This window comes from Pseudorasbora parva, chromosome 7 (genome assembly GCF_024679245.1).
Source record: "Pseudorasbora parva isolate DD20220531a chromosome 7, ASM2467924v1, whole genome shotgun sequence".
NCBI lineage: Eukaryota > Metazoa > Chordata > Actinopteri > Cypriniformes > Gobionidae > Pseudorasbora > Pseudorasbora parva.
In genome coordinates this window covers 1658395-1679336 of record NC_090178.1, presented here as the reverse complement: position 1 = coordinate 1679336, position 20942 = coordinate 1658395, and the positions used below count along the sequence as shown (strand labels likewise).

The 20942-nt window shown below is 43.7% G+C and overlaps 1 protein-coding gene across 1 annotated transcript in view; it reads right to left on the bottom strand.

Moving 5' to 3' along the window:
* Nucleotides 1–1550: 1550 nt before the first annotated feature.
* The window catches only part of eif3ha (eukaryotic translation initiation factor 3, subunit H, a), a 123389-nt gene continuing 103997 nt past the window's right edge, over nt 1551–20942 (bottom strand). The window contains exons 6-8 of the mRNA XM_067447783.1: nt 13812–13932; nt 7293–7425; nt 1551–1790 (exon numbers count right to left, since the gene is read on the bottom strand). Coding sequence (XP_067303884.1) covers nt 1693–1790; nt 7293–7425; nt 13812–13932 — 352 coding nt within the window. The 3' untranslated portion in view covers nt 1551–1692. The remainder of the gene's footprint in view (nt 1791–7292; nt 7426–13811; nt 13933–20942) is intronic.

Genomic DNA, 20942 nt, shown 5'->3' with positions numbered 1-20942 from the left:
ACTTTTTTTTACAGTGTAGCACTATTATTAGACACTAGTGCTTATACATTAGACACTACTAGATGAATTAGATACTAGTACTTATTAACTAGTAACATTTCTTATCTTACTAGTCACAACTGCTTTACTCGTCTTATGTAATGACAAGTCAAAATGGCCACTGTAGAGTTCAATAAAAAAAATTTTACTAGTAACATTTGGAAGAAATACTAGTATCTAATAAGTACTAGAAACTAATGAACAAGTAACTAGTATTTACTGAATAAGTACTAGTATCTAATGAATAACTACTAGCATTTAAATAATTGGCACTAGTAGCTAATGCATAAGTACTAGAACTTAATGGTTTTGATACTAGTATCTAAAAAAAATAAGTAAAAATAAATATATAAAAAGTACTAGTAGCATTAAAATATAGTTCCCTTTAAGGATTAAATGTTAAAACGGCTTGCCATACTGAAACCCTGATAATTAAGCAAATTTCAAAACAAGAAACACACACGACTGTTGGGCAACTGAAGGTGTTTTTTTTACCATTTCAGACATGACATGGAAATATTTATGTACCGTAGACAGCATTTAAAGTGGATAACCTGCTGTGGAAGAACACGAGCAAGAAATGTGCGGCTCATAGTGCATATAAATATCCAACAGGCTCATTAAGACACCCGAGACCACAGGCATTTAGTGCACAAACCCAGTGTGAAAGCCAGTGTGTCTGCTGGCTTTAAAAGTGAGATTTCAAGAAAAACTTCACCAGTTTATTCCTGAAGACGGCAGGATTCTTCCACATGCGCTGAGACTTGGGGAATGAAACATCACAAAAACAAACAAGACAGTAATGAGAGATGCGTTCATTTTTATTGCACAAATTACAGAAAATCTGCACAAGATCTCCCATTAAAGGGAAGTTCACCCAAAAATGAGAGTGTGATGATTGTCTGCTGACCCGTAGGGTGTGTTTGTTTCTTCAGGAGAACACAAATGAAGATTTTTAACTCAGCCGTTGCTCGTATAATGCATGTCAATGGGGTGTGTTTCTATGAGAGTAAAAAACACACAGACATACGAGTCCATATTAAACCCTGAGGCTCGTGGAGACACACTGATGTCTTAAGACACGAAACGATCGCTTTCTGAGAGAAACACAACAGTATTTGTGTTATTTTACACCTCATATCAGACGAATCTCATCTAGTGTTCCCATCCGCCATTACTCCCGCTGGAGAAAGTCAAAATACCGGTGTGGTCATAGATATATTTCTGTGTGGATCGGTTGAATGAGACATCTAGGTAAATATATCTATGATCACGCTAGATTTTCTTACACAGAAGTAATTGCCGATGGGAACACTAGATGAGATTAATCTGATATGAGGTAAAATAACACACATACTGTTGTGTTTCTCACAGAAAGCGATCGTTTCGTGTCTTAAGACATCAGTGTGTCTCCACGAGCCTCAGGGTTTAATATGGATTCGTATGTCTGTGTGTTTTTTACTCTCATAGAAATACACCCCATTGACATGCATTATACGAGCAACGGCTGAGTTAAAAATCTTCATTTGTGTTCTCCTGAAAAAACAAACACACCCTGGGGGTCAGCAGATAAACATCAGTCATTTTTGGATGAACTGTCCCTTTAAACTCCTCATAATGTTGGCGTTTGGAGATGGAAAGGCGGCTCCGTCTCTAGCTGTTGTGGCCCTGCAGAGCCTCCGCCATGAACAGCTTCCCCAAGTTCTGCGAGGTGAACTCCTTGATGTTCTGACAGTAGTTGTTGATTTGTCCTTGTGAAGAAACAGAAGGAAACAAATAAATTATACACACCATGATATCGATTATTCAGATGGAGGAGCCAGAAGTAAACAGCATAGCACCGCCATTAGGCCTGGAGAAGCCAGATAAAACGACACCAAAATACAGGATTGAGGTCAGAGAGCCGCGGTTCTGCAGCTTATTCTGATATTATGGTCCTTCATTGGCTAACAGATGAGAGCGGTCTCGGCTGGAATGGACCATTTTATGCACACTGAGATACTGCATTACAAAAAAAGTGCGTAAAAGAAAACGTTTGCGCTCAGTTGAGGTGGATGCCTTTTAATCCTGAAAGACGATGTGCACAACTCGACTGACGAGGCTGTGATTGGATAACTGCACTATCCAGCTGACCAATGGCGTCGCTGCATCTCAAATGTTGGTTGGGTGGCTCTGGAATGCCAGAGTCAGTCTGTGATCAGTGTATGCGTGTGTGTGTGTGTTCCTCAAGAAGTCTCACACGATTGAGTGTGTGTGTGTGTGTGTGTGTGTGTATGTGTGTGTTCCTCAAATCTCAGACGATTGTGTGTGTGTGTGTGTGTTCCTCAAGAAGTCTCACACGATTGTGTGTGTGTGTGTTCCTCAAATCTCACAATTGTGTGTGTGTGTGTGTTCCTCAAATCTCACAATTGTGTGTGTGTGTGTGTTCCTCAAGAAGTCTCACACAATTGTGTGTGTGTGTGTTCATCAAATCTCACACAATTGTGTGTGTGTGTGTTCCTCAAATCTCACAATTGTGTGTGTGTGTGTGTTCCTCAAGAAGTCTCACACGATTGTTTGTGTGTGTGTTCATCAAATCTCACACAATTGTGTGTGAGTGTGTGTGTGTGTGTTCCTCAAGAAGTCTCACACAATTGTGTGTGAGTGTGTGTGTGTGTGTGTGTTTTCCTCAAGAAGTCTCACATGATGGTGTGTGTTCCTCCAGAAGTCTCACTCAATTGTGTGCATGTCTGTGTGTCTCCAGAAGCATTTCACACGATTGTATTCACCTACACCTGCATCCCAACACAAGAGAACATGAGTGTGTGTGTGTGTGTGTGTGTGTGTGTGTGTGTTTTGCCTGATGCGTCTATAAGACGACACTCGTTTATAGTGTGTGTGTGTGTGTCTATGTTTTGCCTGATGCTCTGAGACGACACTCATTTATGGTGTGTGTGTGTGTGTGTTTGGCCTTTTGTTCAGAGACGACACTCATTTAAGGTGTGTGTATGTGTGTGTGTGTGTTTTGCCTGATGTTCTGAGACGACACTCATTTATGGTGTCTGTGTGTGTGTGTGTGTGTGTGTGTGTTTTGCCTGATGTTCTGAGATGACACTGATTTATGATGGATGTGTGTGTGTGTGTTTTGCCTGATGTTCTGAGACGACACTGATTTATGATGGATGTGTGTGTGTGTGTGTGTGTGTGTGTGTGTGTGTGTGTGTTTGGCCTTTTGTTCTGAGACGACACTGATTTATGATGGATGTGTGTGTGTGTTGCCTGATGTTCTGAGACGACACTCATTTATGGTGTGTGTGTGTTTCGCCTGATGCTCTGAGACGACACTGATTTATGATGGGTGTGTGTGTGTGTGTGTGTGTGTGTGTGTGTGTGTGTTGCCTGATGTTCTGAGACGACACTCATTTATGGTGTGTGTGTGTTTCGCCTGATGCTCTGAGACGACACTGATTTATGATGGATGTGTGTGTGTGTGTGTGTGTGTGTGTGTGTCACTCATTTATGATAGAGGAATAAGAGCCTGATTGAGCAATAGTTTATCTCTGATATTTTGAGTCAGTTTCTCAGGAAGAGATGATTTTGTTCTCTTGAGCACATGGGATGGAAACGCTGCTTTACTCACAAATGTTTTATGCCATATTCCAATTTTGAGTAGTTAAATTTACATCTTTGGATGGAAACGGTTATTGTTTTGCATAGTATGCCCTAGTGGAGTCATGATGGAGTTATTATAGAGTTTCACAGCCGTATTCGAGGCATCTGCTGCGATCAGCTCTTCCAATTGAAATAAAATTAAGACCTGCACATCATTTCCATCGGCTTCAATGCAAAAAACATACATTACAAATGAACAATGGAGGAAAAACTATTTTTGTAACATTAATACTATACTGAAAATAAGTTTTAAATGTAATTAACTTTCTTTTCCCTGAATTGCACAACATCGCATCACTGGGCCAACTGGGACAGCAGGGGAAAAAATCTGCATCAAGGTGCCCGACTACATTTAGAAACAAAATAGAATTTAATTAAATAAGACGAATCATGCTGATGGCAAACTATAGACAACCGTAGTCCTTTATCATCCTCTTCAGAGATGATGGCTGTCTGATACTCGAGGGCGAAGCTAACTGCTTCCCCATCAGGATCACAACATAGTGTGAAGATTTAAGACCTGCCGTTATTCCCATTCCCATTTAAACCGACTCGTTTATTGCCGAATTGACCAATTCAGGGATCAATTCTTCTAGACAGAGTACTATACATTTCCAATACCCTACAGAGTGTGCTGGATGTGTGGGGGAATTTCATTTATCTTTAGTAGACTTAGACTAAACATTAAAAAGACACAAAAATAAATAATGAAATAAAAGAAGGGCCAACAAAGGAAGATTATACTTGTTGTGTGGGAGTCAGCATGGTCATAATTAACTTCAAACCAGTAATAATTTTGCCCAGCGGTCCCTTAGAAGAAAATGGTGTTTGTGTGTAATTGTGGAAAAGCTATGAGATGTCTATCAAGAAAAGATACGTGGAATGATGCCTATTGGATGACAAAGAAAAACAAGTGGCAGTCGGCCACCATTAACCACAACCAAGGCTAGATAAGTTTATGAATGGAGTATAAGGAGTAATGCACCTGCAATGAAACCATGAGTTAGAGCTAGGCATGTGACGGTATCAATTTTTCATGTTGCGATTAATTGCGGAAGCTTTTATCACGGTATACGGTATTATCACGATATTGGAATACGTTGCAAAAAAAAAGTGTTGTCATAGTATAACAGCTAATAACAAAAATAACTGAATGTTTAAATACAATAATACAATGCAGCAATATATGTAAAAGTTACATTTTCAAACAGATTCAAGTGCAAAAGAATTAGGCTATAATTCACATTACAATAAGGTCTCATTATTTCCTGCTTTAACTAAGATTGTGCAATAGCTACATTCATTACAGAAAGTGTTTTTTTTTTGTGTGTGTTAATGTTAGTTAAAAAATATAAATTATTTACGCTATTTTTAAGTGCCCACGATAACAATACCGTGCATATTAGGGCTGCACGATTAATCGAAATCAAACCGCAATCGCGATTTGTCTCGTGTGCGATTATGACAGCTCAAAGGCTGCGATTTTAATTAAATAAATAAATGCCCAGTGTGTTAGCGAAGAGCTGCTCTGTGATCAGGAGTAACACTGCTCCGTCTGAAAGACTGCGAGTTTGAGTCGCTCATAACGTGCGTTTGAAAAAGCAACACGAGTCAAACATCTTCACAAACTAGTGAAGCGTTCATAAACCTATTCAGCAAAAGACAACGTTTAATAACATGTTTTACCTCACTTCATATCGTCAGTCGAGTGTGTGTGAGCTGATGTGGCTTCTCATCTGAGTGAGGCAGACGATGCGTTATTTTATAGCATTCTCTGTCAATCAGCACTGCATTATTATACACTTTATTTTTATGAAAATACCCTTGACGGCTTGAAGAACTCAAATACACCATATTTTGCTGCTGTCGTGTTTATTGTCGTCATGTTTAATCAAAGCGTCTCTATCTTCTGTTTACAGCGTTAGCTTCACATCATGGGTTTCCTGAAAACTAACGTCAATTACTTCTCTGAGGCGAATGTGGCGTTTTCCGCTCGAGGGCGCCCTCTGGCTTTCAGTATGAATTAAACTTTTGGGTAATCAATAATAAGAAAATACATTTTAAAACTTAAACTTAAAAAATTATAAATTTGTTGGACAATCCATGTTTTTCTTCAATGTACAGGAGTTTTTTTCCCCACAGTGGATGCACAAGAGGTTCATATTTCATATTAAAGACAGACTTTAAAGGGGTACTTCAGCACTGGGAAGATGAATCTGTATTTAAACTGGGTCATTAATGTAGTAGAAATGTGAAATTATTTTTGAATTTGGTGCTTTCTAGACTGAGAAACGACAGAAAATGTATTTTTGTCTCATGGGGATGAAAGACTACAATTCCCAGAATGCTTCGCTGCCCTGTGAGGCCATTCCCAAAGCCACCTACTGGATTACAGTGAGTTCAGAAAGTACAATTAAATACTGAACGCGTGTTCAATATAACGATCGAGTTGCCGCGTGAGTCTCATAGCAGACTCAGATTAGGAGTCAGATTACATTTAACGTCATAAGTGAGCTGATGAGCTCTCGTGATGAGAGCTGAGGTAATCGCGACCACGTTCGCGGCATACATTCACAACGCGTTTTCAGTTCATGCCTTTGGAAGCTTAACTTTCATAGAAATTAATTTGAGAAGTTAAAACACTTACATTGCTTAGCTTCCGTTTAAATGAATGCCTGCAGCTGAGCTGTGAGTGTGATCTCCATTCCCCATGCACGAGTTGAAAACATGAGGAAATGGCTCCCTCTGCCGGCTGTAGTCTTTAGGCTCTGGGCAATCATTCCTCTCGTGACGGAAATATCGTCAATTTGCGTCACGAGAGGAATTTTTCCAGAAATAAAATGCATAAATCTCTCGTCTCAGGGAGATATGAGAGGGGGGAGCACGATCATTTGAATATACTCCAGGGTTTCTACTGATACAAAGCCATATGCTAATCGCTGAAGTAACCCTTTAAGAATAACTCCTTAGGCTTAGACCTTTCTAACGTTTTTTAGTCATTGGCTGTCTGCATATTAATAGGTAACCCAGCAGTTTTTTTTTTGTGTGTGTAAAAAGTTTTCTGTAAAATATTACGAAAATAATAATAATAATTAGTATTAGTATTATATAGTTATATTTGTTCTGACCTACTCTTTTTTATTTGTAATTATGAAAATGTTATTGTAATGGTAATATTTCTTATTTTAAAAAATATTTTTAGCAGTAATAATAATCATAATAATTATTATTAGTCACATTAATATAAAAACACAAAATATTATAAACACACACTTTTCATTTATAAAAAAATTATAATAACAATAATCGCATTTTAAATCGCAATCGCAATTTTACCCAGAATAATCGCAATTATATATTGTCCCCAAATCGTGCAGCCCTAGTGCATATTCATTACCGTGATATATCGCATGATAACTATGTCTAGTTAGAACTGTATGAAAGTGTGAGCTGAGAATGAGATGGTCAGATGAACAGCTGCATTTCACTTTGTTGTTCTTAAAATAAAGTTTACCTTCCTGAGACCTGGAACTTCGAACTTCTTTGACATATTGAAGACAATTGGGACGACATAAGAAAAGCCTCTGTTTAGCTGAGGGTACCTGCGATGAGGAGCGTGTCCATGCGAGGAGGAGCCTGCGGAGGCTTGAACATCTTGGTGATGTCTTCCTCCGGTAATGGAGGCTCTCCGCGACTCTGACGCTGGGCGTTTTCCTGCTGCCGCCTTTGGAGATACTAGAGGATGCAGAAAAAGAGAAAATGAGCCAAGGAAAGGGAAAAAAACAGAAACAAGAAACTCTTCATAGAGGAGCCTGGGGCGGCCCAAGCAGTGTCAGCAAAACAAAAGGTCTTCAAAAGGGTGAAAGGGAAACAGAACTCAAAGAGAATGATGGAAGAGATCAGGCAGATCGTCTGCTGGAATACAGATACAATATGAAGACACACACAGATTACACACTATTCCCATGACTGAGGTCATTACTGGACTACTAGTCTAGACCAAAGAGAGATATAAATAATGGACAAATAAAGGACAAAAACACGAGAGAGGAAGGAGCTGGAGGGAGGGAGGGAGGAGATGGAGGGAGGAAGGAAGGAGATGGAGGGAGGGAGGGGATGGAGGGAGGAAGGAAGGAAGGAGATGGAGGGAGGGAGGGAGGAGATGGAGGGAGGGAGGGGATGGAGGGAGGAAGGAAGGAAGGAGATGGAGGGAGGGAGGGAGGAGATGGAGGGAGGAAGGAAGGAGATGGAGGGAGGGAGGGAGGGAGGGATGAGATGGAGGGATGAGATGGAGGGAGGGAGGGAGGAGATGGAGGTCGGAAGGAAGGAGATGGAGGTAGGAAGGAAGGAGATGGAGGGAGGAGATGGAGGGAGGGAGGAAGGAAGGAGATGGAGAGAGGGAGGGAGGAGATGGAGGGAGGAAGGAAGGAGATGGAGGGAGGGAGGGAGGGAGGGATGAGATGGAGGGAGGGAGGGAGGAGATGGAGGGAGGGAGGGGATGGAGGGAGGAAGGAAGGAAGGAGATGGAGGGAGGGAGGGGATGGAGGGAGGAAGGAAGGAAGGAGATGGAGGGAGGGAGGGGATGGAGGGAGGAAGGAAGGAAGGAGATGGAGGGAGGGAGGGAGGAGATGGAGGGAGGAAGGAAGGAGATGGAGGGAGGGAGGGAGGGAGGGATGAGATGGAGGGATGAGATGGAGGGAGGGAGGGAGGAGATGGAGGTCGGAAGGAAGGAGATGGAGGTAGGAAGGAAGGAGATGGAGGGAGGAGATGGAGGGAGGGAGGAAGGAAGGAGATGGAGAGAGGGAGGGAGGAGATGGAGGGAGGAAGGAAGGAGATGGAGGGAGGGAGGGAGGGAGGGATGAGATGGAGGGAGGGAGGGAGGAGATGGAGGTCGGAAGGAAGGAGATGGAGGTAGGAAGGAAGGAGATGGAGGTAGGAAGGAAGGAGATGGAAGGGAGGGAGGAGATGGAGGGAGGGAGGAGACGGAGGTAGGAAGGAGATGGAGGTAGGAAGGAAGGAGATGGAGGTAGGAAGGAAAGAGAGGGAGGGAGGGAGGGAGGGAGGGAGGGAGGGAGGGAGGGAGGGAGGAGGGAGGAAGGAGATGGAGGGAGGGAGGAAGGAGATGGAGGGAGATGGAGGGAGGGAGGAAGGAGATGGAGGGAGGGAGGGAGGGAGGGAGGGAGGAAGGAGATGGAGGGAGGGAGGGAGGGAGGAAGGAGATGGAGGGAGGGAGGGAGGGAGGAAGGAGATGGAGGGAGGGAGGGAGGGAGGGAGGAAGGAGATGGAGGGAGGGAGGGAGGGAGGGAGGAAGGAGATGGAGGGAGGGAGGGAGGGAGGGAGGGAGGGAGGAAGGAGATGGAGGGAGGGAGGGAGGGAGGAAGGAGATGGAGGGAGGGAGGGAGGGAGGAAGGAGATGGAGGGAGGGAGGGAGGGAGGGAGGAAGGGATGGGGGGGAGGGAGGGAGGAAGGAGATGGAGGGAGGGAGGAAAAGCAGCACCTGTGTGTTTATTGAATATTCTGCATTACAGAAAGTAAAAGGAAGTGTCATGTTAAAGGGTCAGTTCACCCAAAAATGAAATGATGAAAAGATGGCGACGCCCAGCTCGCCCCTACTTTAAGCCTCAGAACGGCTCATCAGAATCCTGTGGGTGACGTGACGGACACTACGGATATTTTTTTTCACAGTCTATGGAACTAATCCTTAAAGTAAAGGATGTGTCTGATTGAGTAAAAGTGTCTGATTATGTCCACTGTTAAGGCGACGCCAGTGCAGACGATCCAGTGCAGTCATTACTGTAACAGAACCGTAAGGCAGGATGAACTGACACATCTGAAGCGGCAGACAGCACAGCTCCCACACCTGCCCTAGTTTTGTCAAGCTCTACCACTCGCCTTTTTAAAAGATGTAGTATATCAAGTTTAAACATTGTATAGTCAAGGGGAAAAAAAGAAGAGGAATTCATATCCTATTTGAGTTGGTGCGACTTATGTCACCGCTGAGGATACCGGCCATTTTTGTTGAAATTAGGCATATGATTTAGGAATGCAAACTGCCAACACAGCGGCAATTCTCTTTGATATTAAATGGTGATTGATGCGGGTCATTTGGTTTATACGGTTCACCCGGGGCCCAGCGCGCGGGGATGTGTGGAGGCGGAGGCGGGAAGGCTATGATGGATGACAACAGTAATTACGGCAGATTTCAGTGCGGTTGATATAGGAGCCATTGAGATGACCTGCTGGTGACCAAGTCGCTTGGGTTTGGCCTCGTTCACTCCGCCATTTCAGGGCACCCTTTAAATTTCTTTGAAAGGTTCAACCATCCTGTCAAACAGGAAGCGCTAGTGGTCTAATAAACACTGCAATCAGGGAGAGTTCCTCCAGAGAGACTTCCAAGTGTGTTTCGTTCTGGAAGAAAGCAATAATTTTCAAAGTGCTAAAGAGGCAAGAGGAACAGGCCAATATTTTACCCAAAAACTCATATGAACTCATGGAATTCAAAATGAGAAGCTTAGTCTCAGGTGCTCTTTTCAATAAAGAGTGCAACAATCAGTTCCACAAGTAAAAACTCAATTTCCTCCACAGGGAAAATTAACTATAAAGTATAAAGCATTAAAGTCAGCCCTACTGCGAGCGACGAGGTTGTTAATCGATGGCGTTTGCTTCCGTCAGACCACATTATTTCAGGTTAGTTTTAAAATAATCCTTTAACTGTGGAATTCGTGGTGAAAAACTACATTACCCATCATGCTGTGCAGGAAATTCTAAAGAGCTCTTTAGCTCCGCCCACTCCCTAAAGCACTGCCAATCAAGTCAATCAACATATTTCTCAATTTTTTTATTTAGTTATGCGGTTTGCAATGCTTCGTGGGATTGTAGTTATTCTCCTCACTAAAGCCGTTAAGGTCACAGTCTTGTAGTTTTATATTTATGTCTGATTTTCAATTAGTTTTTCACTAAAATCAATGTTTATAACGCTGTGATTCTCTCCATAGCCGAACACAAATGAAGATTTTTAACTCAGCCGTTGCTCGTATAATGCATGTCAATGGGGTGTGTTTCTATGAGAGTAAAAAACACACAGACATACGAGTCCATATTAAACCCTGAGGCTCGTGGAGACACACTGATGTCTTAAGACACGAAACGATCACTTTCTGAGAGAAACACAACAGTATTTGTGTTATTTTACCTCATATCAGACGAATCTCATCTAGTGTTCCCATCAGCTATTACTTCCGCTGAATACCGGCGTGATCATTGAAATATTTATATAGATTCCTCAGTGTCTGTGCGGATCAGTCTAATGAGGCATCTACGTAAATATTCTATGACCGCGCCGGTATTTTGACCTTCTTCAGCGGAAGTAATGGCGGATGGGAACACTAGATGAGATTCGTCTGATATGAGGTAAAAATAACAAATACTGTTGTGTTTCTGGCTGAAAGTGATCGTTTCGGGGTCTTAAAGGGATAGTTCACCCAAAATTGAAAATTTTGTCATCATTCATTAACCCTCATGTTGTTCCAAACCTGTATGAGTTTCCTAGTTTTCTGCCGAACAAAAAAATATATATTTTGAAGAATGTTTGTAAGCAACCATCACTACCATAGTAGGGAAAAAATACTATGGTAGTGAATGGTTGCTCTATCTTACAAACATTTTTTTCAAAATATCTTATGTTTTAAGCAGAACAAAGAAACTCATACAGGTTTGGAACAACATGAGGGTTAGTAAAGGATAACAGAATCTTCATTTTTGGGTCAACTATCCCTTTTAAGACATCAGTGTGTCTCCACGAGCCTCAGGGTTTAATATGGACTCGTATGTCTGTGTGTTTTTTACTCTCATAGAAACACACCCCATTGACATGCATTATACGAGCAGCGGCTGAGTTAAAAATCTTCATTTGTGTTCTCCTGAAGAAACAAACACACCCTGGGGGTCAGCAGACAAACATCACACTTATTTTTAGGTGGACTATCCCTTTAAGAAACATCTGTCGTCCCTGTTTGCTGATCTTCTGGCTGGGAAAAGCAAGAAAAACTTATTTTAAGAAATGAGCCACCGTTCCAGCTGTTTCAGTCACATTCACGCTATTGTGCAGCGATTGGAAAAATAGCATTCGTTGTTATCTGATGTCAAGGCTGGAATGATCCTGTTGTTCTTGCGTAAGGTCAGATATGAAGCAGCTCCTCACAGGATGAGCCCACAGTGATCCACGCTCACCCGTCTGCTTTCTGCCGCTCAGAACTCATGTTTACAAAATGGCAGAAATTCAAAAGCCTATAAAATATAAAGGGCTTTTTGGCCAATTTGTCAGCCTGGCCAAATGGTTGATATTATGAATCTGAAGCGAAGTGGGATTGTAAATTAGGCGGCCCTCCTGAACCCTAAATAACATCTATTGAGCGCGTCTATCTCAGGCCGAGAGACGACAGCCATTAATGGGCTGGGTCATTCATAGTGTGCAGGAGATTCTCATGTCCCCATCACTCACACCACATACACACACACACACACACACACTCACTGAATTAGGCCCTGTCCACACGAACACGGGTATTTTCAAAACTGCAGTGTTTTCTACGCGGTTTGGCTGTTCGTCCACACGCAAACGCTGTATCCGGTTACTGAAACCGGACTTTTTTGAAAACTCCGGCCAGGGTGAAGATTTTTAGAAACTCCGGTTACAGCGTTGTCGTGTAGATGGTAAAACCGGAGATTTCGGCTTTTTAAATTGAAGTGCGCGCCGTTCTTTCCTTTGTTTGATGTTAGATCAACTTTTGATTTACGTGAGTCGATTCTGTGCGGTGGACTCCATAACAGCGCTTATCACACGTATATAGATACATGTTCAGTTATTTAATTGTATTGCAGAATAAAGGCACCAGAATGCAATAATACAAAATAGTAAAGCAAGTGTGTGACGCTATTACAGTCCACTTCGGCCCTGCACCTGTATACAGTTACCTGTCACTGAGTCCAAAGTAAAGGAACTTGTAGGAAGTGTTTCACTTGAGCCCATGGCATCCCTCAGTCAGTGCAATGTGCATCGGTGCAGTGAATGGGACCCATATGGAAATCAGGCAGCCAATCATAGCGTAGTTTTGCGTTCTCATGTGGACAGAATTTATTTTTAAAACCGCGCTTGTGTGGACGCGATTGTTTTTTAAAACGGAGGAGGAAAAACTCCGGTAATAAAAATAGCCGTGTACGTGTGGACTAGGCCTTAGATGATTGGATGGGCGGGGCTACTGAATTTGATGAGTCGATGGGCGGGGCTACTGAATTTGATGAGTCGATGGGCGGGGCTACTGGATTTGATGAGTCATGGGTAGGGCTACTGAATTAGATAAGTCGGTGGGCGGGGCTACTAGATTAGATGAGTCGGTGGGCGGGGCTACTGAATTAGATAAGTCAGTGGGCGGGGCTACTGGATTAGATGAGTCGGTGGGCGGGGCTACTAGATTAGATGAGTCGGTGGGCGGGGCTACTGAATTAGATGAGTCGTGGGCGGGGCTACTGAATTAGATAAGTCGGTGGGCGGGGCTACTGGATTAGATTAGTCGGTGGGCGGGGCTACTGAATTAGATTAGTCTGTGGGCGGGGCTACTGGATTAGATGAGTCGGTGGGCGGGGCTACTGAATTAGAGGAGTTGGTGGGCGGGGCTACTGAATTAGATGAGTTGGTGGGCGGGGCTACTGGATTAAATGAGTCGTGGGCGGGGCTACTGAATTAGATGAGTCGGTGGGCGGGGCTACTGGATTAGATGAGTCGGTGGGCGGGGCTACTGAATTAGATGAGTCGGTGGGCAGGGCTACTGGATTAGATGAGTCGGTGGGCGGGGCTACTGGATTAGATGAGTCGGTGGGCGGGGCTACTGGATTAGACGAGTCGGTGGGCTGTGGGTGAAAAAAATTGTACTGTGCTCGATTAACTGAGACTTACAGCACTTTCAGGTTGTTGCCCTTGTTTCTTTCGTTGCTTCTAGTGCTCTCCCCTTTTGTAGGACGCTATGCATAAAAGCGTCTGCTAAATGATTCAATGTAAATGCATCCAACCAAACTCCTCTAGACCTGCGTGCCTGTAGTGATATATTTCAGATCGGCCACTGTACCTGCGTCTTCTGCTGCTGCTGCTTGCTGAGGTTGCGGCAGTACGTGTTGTACTTCACGATATCTTGGCTCATGTCGTCCACGCGGTCCATCAGCAGCTGAAGGCTTTTTTCCAGGTGGTTGCTATGGAAACAGATTGACAGACGGTTTAGTTGAACAAAGTTTGCGTAAATAACGGCTGACTGCACATCAAAGTGTAATTGCAGCAAAGTGATCTTCCACGCAATTAAAACCCACGATGACAGAAGCATGATGTGCCTGATAAGGCCGACGATCTGCTCTGAATTTACACGCTTCAGGGAGACGTCTAATCGCAGCTGATTTATGAGGGGCCACCAAGTATCAGAAACCTGATATATCGCCTCCAAAACCTCTTAAGCTGCATACGTAGGGAGCATATTAAAGAGCAGTGCTGACACCAAGCGTGCATGCTTTACTATTCGCCAAGAACATCATATTATAGGTGAGCTGAATAAACTCCTTATTGCAATAAGGCATTAAAGGTGCACTATGTAGTATTTTTGCAGTAAAATATCCAAAAACCACTAGGCCAGTGTTATATATTTTGTTCAGTTGAGTTCTTACAATATCCCAGATGTTTTCAACTATTTGTAAATTGTGAGAAAATTAGTATTTTAACTGAGGACCGGGACATTTCAGCATAGCGTTTGATGGAGTCGCCTGTCAATCATGTCATATCTGCGTTACCCTCGGTTTCGGCTTTTATTTGGCAGGAGCGCTTTACTCTTAGCAGTGTGAACAAGTGAACGCACGGAGTAACGTCACAACATCATTTTCAACACACTTAAATGTATCTAATATGATAAACAGAGCTGCTTTACCTCATAATCATAACCGGAAGAGCGGATCAGTGCAGGCGCCCGGTGACTGTCCCGTCCCGTCATAATAAAAGTCCCGGTGCTCGCGAGCCGTGTGCTTGTGTAACAATCGCTCCAGCAGCCGTGCTCAGCTCCACAACACTCGCTCCTGCTCTGCTTTACTACAGTAACGTTAATAACCAATCGCTCCAGCGGCCGTGCTCAGCTCCTCAACACTCGCTCCTGCTCTGCTTTACTACAGTAACGTTAATAACCAATCGCTCCAGCGGCCGTGCTCAGCTCCTCAACACTCGCTCCTGCTCTGCTTTACTACAGTAACGTTAATAACCAATCGCTCCAGCGGCCGTGCTCAGCTCCTCAACACTCGCTCCTGCTCTGCTTCACTACAGTAACGTTAATAACCAATCGCTCCAGCAGCCGTGCTCATCTCCTCAACACTCGCTCCTGCTCTGCTTCACTACAGTAACGTTAATAACCAATCGCTCCAGCGGCCGTGCTCAGCTCCTCAACACTCGCTCCTGCTCTGCTTCACTACAGTAACGTTAATAACCAATCGCTCCAGCGGCCGTGCTCAGCTCCTCAACACTCGCTCCTGCTCTGCTTCACTACAGTAACGTTAATAACCAATCGCTCCAGCGGCTGTGCTCAGCTCCTCAACACTCGCTCCTGCTCTGCTTCACTACAGTAACGTTAATAACCAATCGCTCCAGCGGCCGTGCTCAGCTCCTCAACACTCGCTCTTGCTCTGCTTCACTACAGTAACGTTAATAACCAATCGCTCCAGCGGCCGTGCTCAGCTCCTCAACACTCGCTCCTGCTCTGCTTCACTACAGTAACGTTAATAACCAATCGCTCCAGCGGCCGTGCTCAGCTCCTCAACACTCGCTTCTGCTCTGCTTCACTACAGTAACGTTAATAACCAATCGCTCCAGCGGCCGTGCTCAGCTCCTCAACACTCGCTCCTGCTCTGCTTCACTACAGTAACGTTAATAACCAATCGCTCCAGCAGCCGTGCTCAGCTCCTCAACACTCGCTCCTGCTCTGCTTCACTACAGTAACGTTAATAACCAATCGCTCCAGCGGCCGTGCTCAGCTCCACAACACTCGGTCCTGCTCTGCTTCACTACAGTAACGTTAATAACCAATCGCTCCAGCGGCCGTGCTCAGCTCCTCAACACTCGCTCCTGCTCTGCTTCACTACAGTAACGTTAATAACCAATCGCTCCAGCGGCCGTGCTCAGCTCCTCAACACTCGCTCCTGCTCTGCTTCACTACAGTAACGTTAATAACCAATCGCTCCAGTGGCCGTGCTCAGCTCCTCAACACTCGGTCCTGCTCTGCTTTACACTACAGTAACGTCAATAACCAATCGCTCCAGCGGCCGTGCTCAGCTCCTCAACACTCGCTCCTGCTCTGCTTCACTACAGTAACGTTAATAACCAATCGCTCCAGCGGCCGTGCTCAGCTCCACAACACTCGCTCCTGCTCTGCTTCACTACAGTAACGTTAATAACCAATCGCTCCAGCGGCCGTGCTCAGCTCCTCAACACTCGCTCCTGCTCTGCTTCACTACAGTAACGTTAATAACCAATCGCTCCAGCGGCCGTGCTCAGCTCCTCAACACTCGCTCCTGCTCTGCTTCACTACAGTAACGTTAATAACCAATCGCTCCAGCGGCCGTGCTCAGCTCCACAACACTCGCTCCTGCTCTGCTTCACTACAGTAACGTTAATAACCAATCGCTCCAGCGGCCGTGCTCAGCTCCTCAACACTCGCTCCTGCTCTGCTTCACTACAGTAACGTTAATAACCAATCGCTCCAGCGGCCGTGCTCAGCTCCACAACACTCGCTCCTGCTCTGCTTCACTACAGTAACGTTAATAACCAATCGCTCCAGCGGCCGTGCTCAGCTCCTCAACACTCGCTCCTGCTCTGCTTCACTACAGTAACGTTAATAACCAATCGCTCCAGCGGCCGTGCTCAGCTCCTCAACACTCGCTGCTGCTCTGCTTCACTACAGTAACGTTAATAACCAATCGCTCCAGCGGCCGTGCTCAGCTCCTCAACACTCGCTTCTGCTCTGCTTCACTACAGTAACGTTAATAACCAATCGCTCCAGCGGCCGTGCTCAGCTCCTCAACACTCGCTTCTGCTCTGCTTCACTACAGTAACGTTAATAACCAATCGCTCCAGCAGCCGTGCTCAGCTCCACAACACTCGGTCCTGCTCTGCTTCACTACAGTAACGTTAATAACCAATCGCTCCAGCAGCCGTGCTCAGCTCCTCAACACTCGTCCTGCTCTGCTTCACTACAGTAACGTTAATAACCAATCGCTCCAGCAGCCGTGCTCAGCTCCTCAACACTCGGTCCTGCTCTGCTTCACTACAGTAACGTTAATAACCAATCGCTCCAGCGGCCGTGTTCAGCTCCTCAACACTCGCTGCTGCTCTGCTTCACTACAGTAACGTTAATAACCAATCGCTCCAGCGGCCGTGCTCAGCTCCTCAACACTCGCTCCTGCTCTGCTTTACTACAGTAACGTTAATAACCAATCGCTCCAGCGGCCGTGCTCAGCTCCTCAACACTCGCTCCTGCTCTGCTTCACTACAGTAACGTTAATAACCAATCGCTCCAGCGGCCGTGCTCAGCTCCACAACACTCGCTCCTGCTCTGCTTCACTACAGTAACGTTAATAACCAATCGCTCCAGCGGCCGTGCTCAGCTCCTCAACACTCGCTCCTGCTCTGCTTCACTACAGTAACGTTAATAACCAATCGCTCCAGCGGCCGTGCTCAGCTCCTCAACACTCGCTGCTGCTCTGCTTCACTACAGTAACGTTAATAACCAATCGCTCCAGCGGCCGTGCTCAGCTCCTCAACACTCGCTCCTGCTCTGCTTCACTACAGTAACGTTAATAACCAATCGCTCCAGCGGCCGTGCTCAGCTCCTCAACACTCGCTCCTGCTCTGCTTCACTACAGTAACGTTAATAACCAATCGCTCCAGCGGCCGTGCTCAGCTCCTCAACACTCGCTGCTGCTCTGCTTCACTACAGTAACGTTAATAACCAATCGCTCCAGCGGCCGTGCTCAGCTCCTCAACACTCGCTCCTGCTCTGCTTCACTACAGTAACGTTAATAACCGCATGCATGAACGTGATTTCTGCCCGAGTCCTATTTTCCCCCGGCTGTGAGGTGAAGACCACATGTCCCAAGATGCTGCGCTCACACTTTGCATCATCAAACTATGCCTTTGTTTTGAATAGGCGCCCTCTAGTGGACGGAAAGCTGCATAGTGCACCTTTAATAAGGCATTAATTCCATAAAGCAAGAACTGACAATAAGGTTAAATGTGTACCTTGAATGCTATGCAAGTTGCTTTGGATAAAAGCGTCCGCCAAATGCATGAATTTAAATGTAAATAGATTGAAACGCTTTGATTGATTAAATGTGACAATGCTTCTCATGTTTGGAAAGATGTCTGACACATGTTAATGTTATAAGCAATTGAAACTTGCAGTGCTTTCAGATGCGATTTATCGAGCAGCCCTACTCTACTCACCAATCAGCAAATCAATGAGAAGAACAATCACACTAAGAATGTTTGTTTTACGAATCAGGAAGAGTTTGACTTAATTTTCAGTGCGTTCAAAGTTTTACACAATCTTTAAAATTATTCGATTGGGGCTTATACAGAACTCTAGGACTCGATTTAAAGGAAACCTTTATGCCAAAAAAATTTGTAAGGAGAAATATCTTGTTATATGATTGTTAACAAGCAGTTTTGTTCATAAAAATGTAAAAAAGTTGGAAAGTGGATCTATCTAGAACCTTTTCTTCTAAGAGTGTGTCATACGGTTAGCCAAATGAAGCACTTTTGCACCTAAATCGATTGTAATTGCATTGGACAAAAGTGACCAGCCGAGTCTTCTTGAAAATAACAACTTTGGAGCAACGTGACGGACAAGCAAATGAAGACAATTTTCATTCCTTTAACATTCAACATTACATGCTTTCAAGTCTCTGTGTTTTTGGAGTGACACATCTGCTCTATAGACCTATTGGTATTTGTCAAGAAAGGAAAGGGCATCTCTGTACACAGGAAGACCGAAATTACATGCTGAATACATTATCATTATCGGCGTGCTGATGGGAAGGCTGAATGATTTCACCAGCAGGGCCTATTAAACACACACCAACTCCTGGGGATGTTCTGAATTACAAATGAAAGACTTCGTCAAAATGGCAAAGATTGTGCCGACTCATAAAACATTAACTACAAAGACCAAAACACCTGCTCACATCCCACATATTTAGTCTATCAATTAGTCTGATTCAGAAGAGAGTCCTGAACAGCTGTGGCTGCTGGGGAGCAGACACAGTCAGAAAAATTACATTCTTAGTTCATACGTTCATTAAAGGGAAAAAAAAAAAAGATATTTCTTGCTCTTTCGAAATAAGAGATCAATGAACTATGTAGATCAGAGCTGGGTGATATAGCTAAAATAACACCCTTTTGATGAAACTCCAAATATATCTCAGCATTTATATCTTTATACACTGAAAGGGTGTGTGTTCAATCAGAGGAACCATCGTTTCAACCAAACAGTCACTGCAGCCTCAATGTGTCAAATATACGAACCAAACCGCTATTAAGGTCGTTTAAAAATAATCAAGGCTTGCTTTCCGAAACATTTTCGAACGAGAATATCTGCACTACTGTTCAAAAATGTTTCAAAGCTGCGTTTATTTGACCAAAAATACAGTAAAATAGTGAAATATTTTTAATATGTAACTCATCAGTCCTCTATGTGAATATATAGTAAAGTGTGATTTATTCCTGTGATCAAAGCTGAATTTATCATCATTACTCCAGTCTTCAGTGTCTCATGATCCTTCACTAATCATTCTCAGATGAGGATCTGATCATCAACACACATTTCAAGGCCTATTCAATATTCAACAACCTGGCAAAATATATAATTCACATTCAGAAAATCAATAAAAGTACAAAAGCAAAAGAGCCCAAGCGGAAATGCTCCTGCAAAACCAAACTAGAGCAAGAGAAATAAAATGCAATAGCATATGGGCCTTTTATAGACTAATCACGGCTCTACATTCAGCACGTTTAACACGCGGTCCTTGAAGCTCATATTAGTACAAGGAAAAAGAAAACTCATTCGGGATGTAATGAGGCTCATTTCTGGGAACTGCTCTCCTGGAAACAGACTCGACTCAATCTGTAATAAAATTCAGCAGAATCTAACTGGATTAGCCAAATTAATTTAGAAGAGAGGAGTATTTGCAGGAGAATAGAGCGTCCAGCCTCGGGAAGCAGAATTACTGACGGACTCCCGAAAATGAAATTTTAGGTCAGTGGCTCTCAACTGGTGGGCTGTTATGTGGAATAAAAAAAAGTAATGTTTAATGCTAATATGCAACTAACCGTGCAAAATGAATAGGTTCATGAAGTTAAAATGCTTCCCTATTATTTTTGACATCTGGTCAAACTCCGCAGTATTTTGGCCCAGATTCAGCGGTCACTTGTTAATTTGGCGAGGGCTAGGGGTGGGGGTTCACGAACAAATTCGCAATTCTATTCTATTCTATTCTATTCTATTCTTCTACCGATTCGCATTGATTCACAAATTAAAAGAAATGTATTTTCTAAAGTGTTGCACTTCTTTAACGTCATGCTTCTCAAAGTTATTGACACATTTGAGTGTTATTAATCACAATAAGCCACAAAACAGGAGAGAGAAAAATAAAATAAAATTGGATGTGTAACAGTGTATTAGATCTGTGCGTTCATTTTTAAAGGGACAGCAGCCTAATAAACGTTTGTGGTCTGTTTCTTTTTTTTGGGGGGGGGGGGGGGGGGCCTAGCTGTTTCATGCATACTGAGCTTTTTACACTCGGACTTAGAGGACTCTGGATTTTATCTCAAGACCAGTCAAGACCACAACTGCAGGATCTCAGTAAATCGCTGGAGCATTGTCTGATTTAACATCATTAATGTGATCTGATGTCAAACTTACTGCCTAAAATGCAATCAAGAACTTCTTCTGTAATTTGATTTCTTTTGTTTCTGTGCTGCCGGGTTCAAAATCAATGCAGCATTGTCTCAAATGGCCAAAATATATATAGAATATAATTAAGCAATATCACAGGAGCAAGAGAGCTGATTTCATGAATATAAACCTGATTGCAAATGATATTGATTTGTACAAACATTCAATAAACAAGAAGTTAATATTACATTTCTCTGCTAATTCATTTCGTTATTAAATGAATCG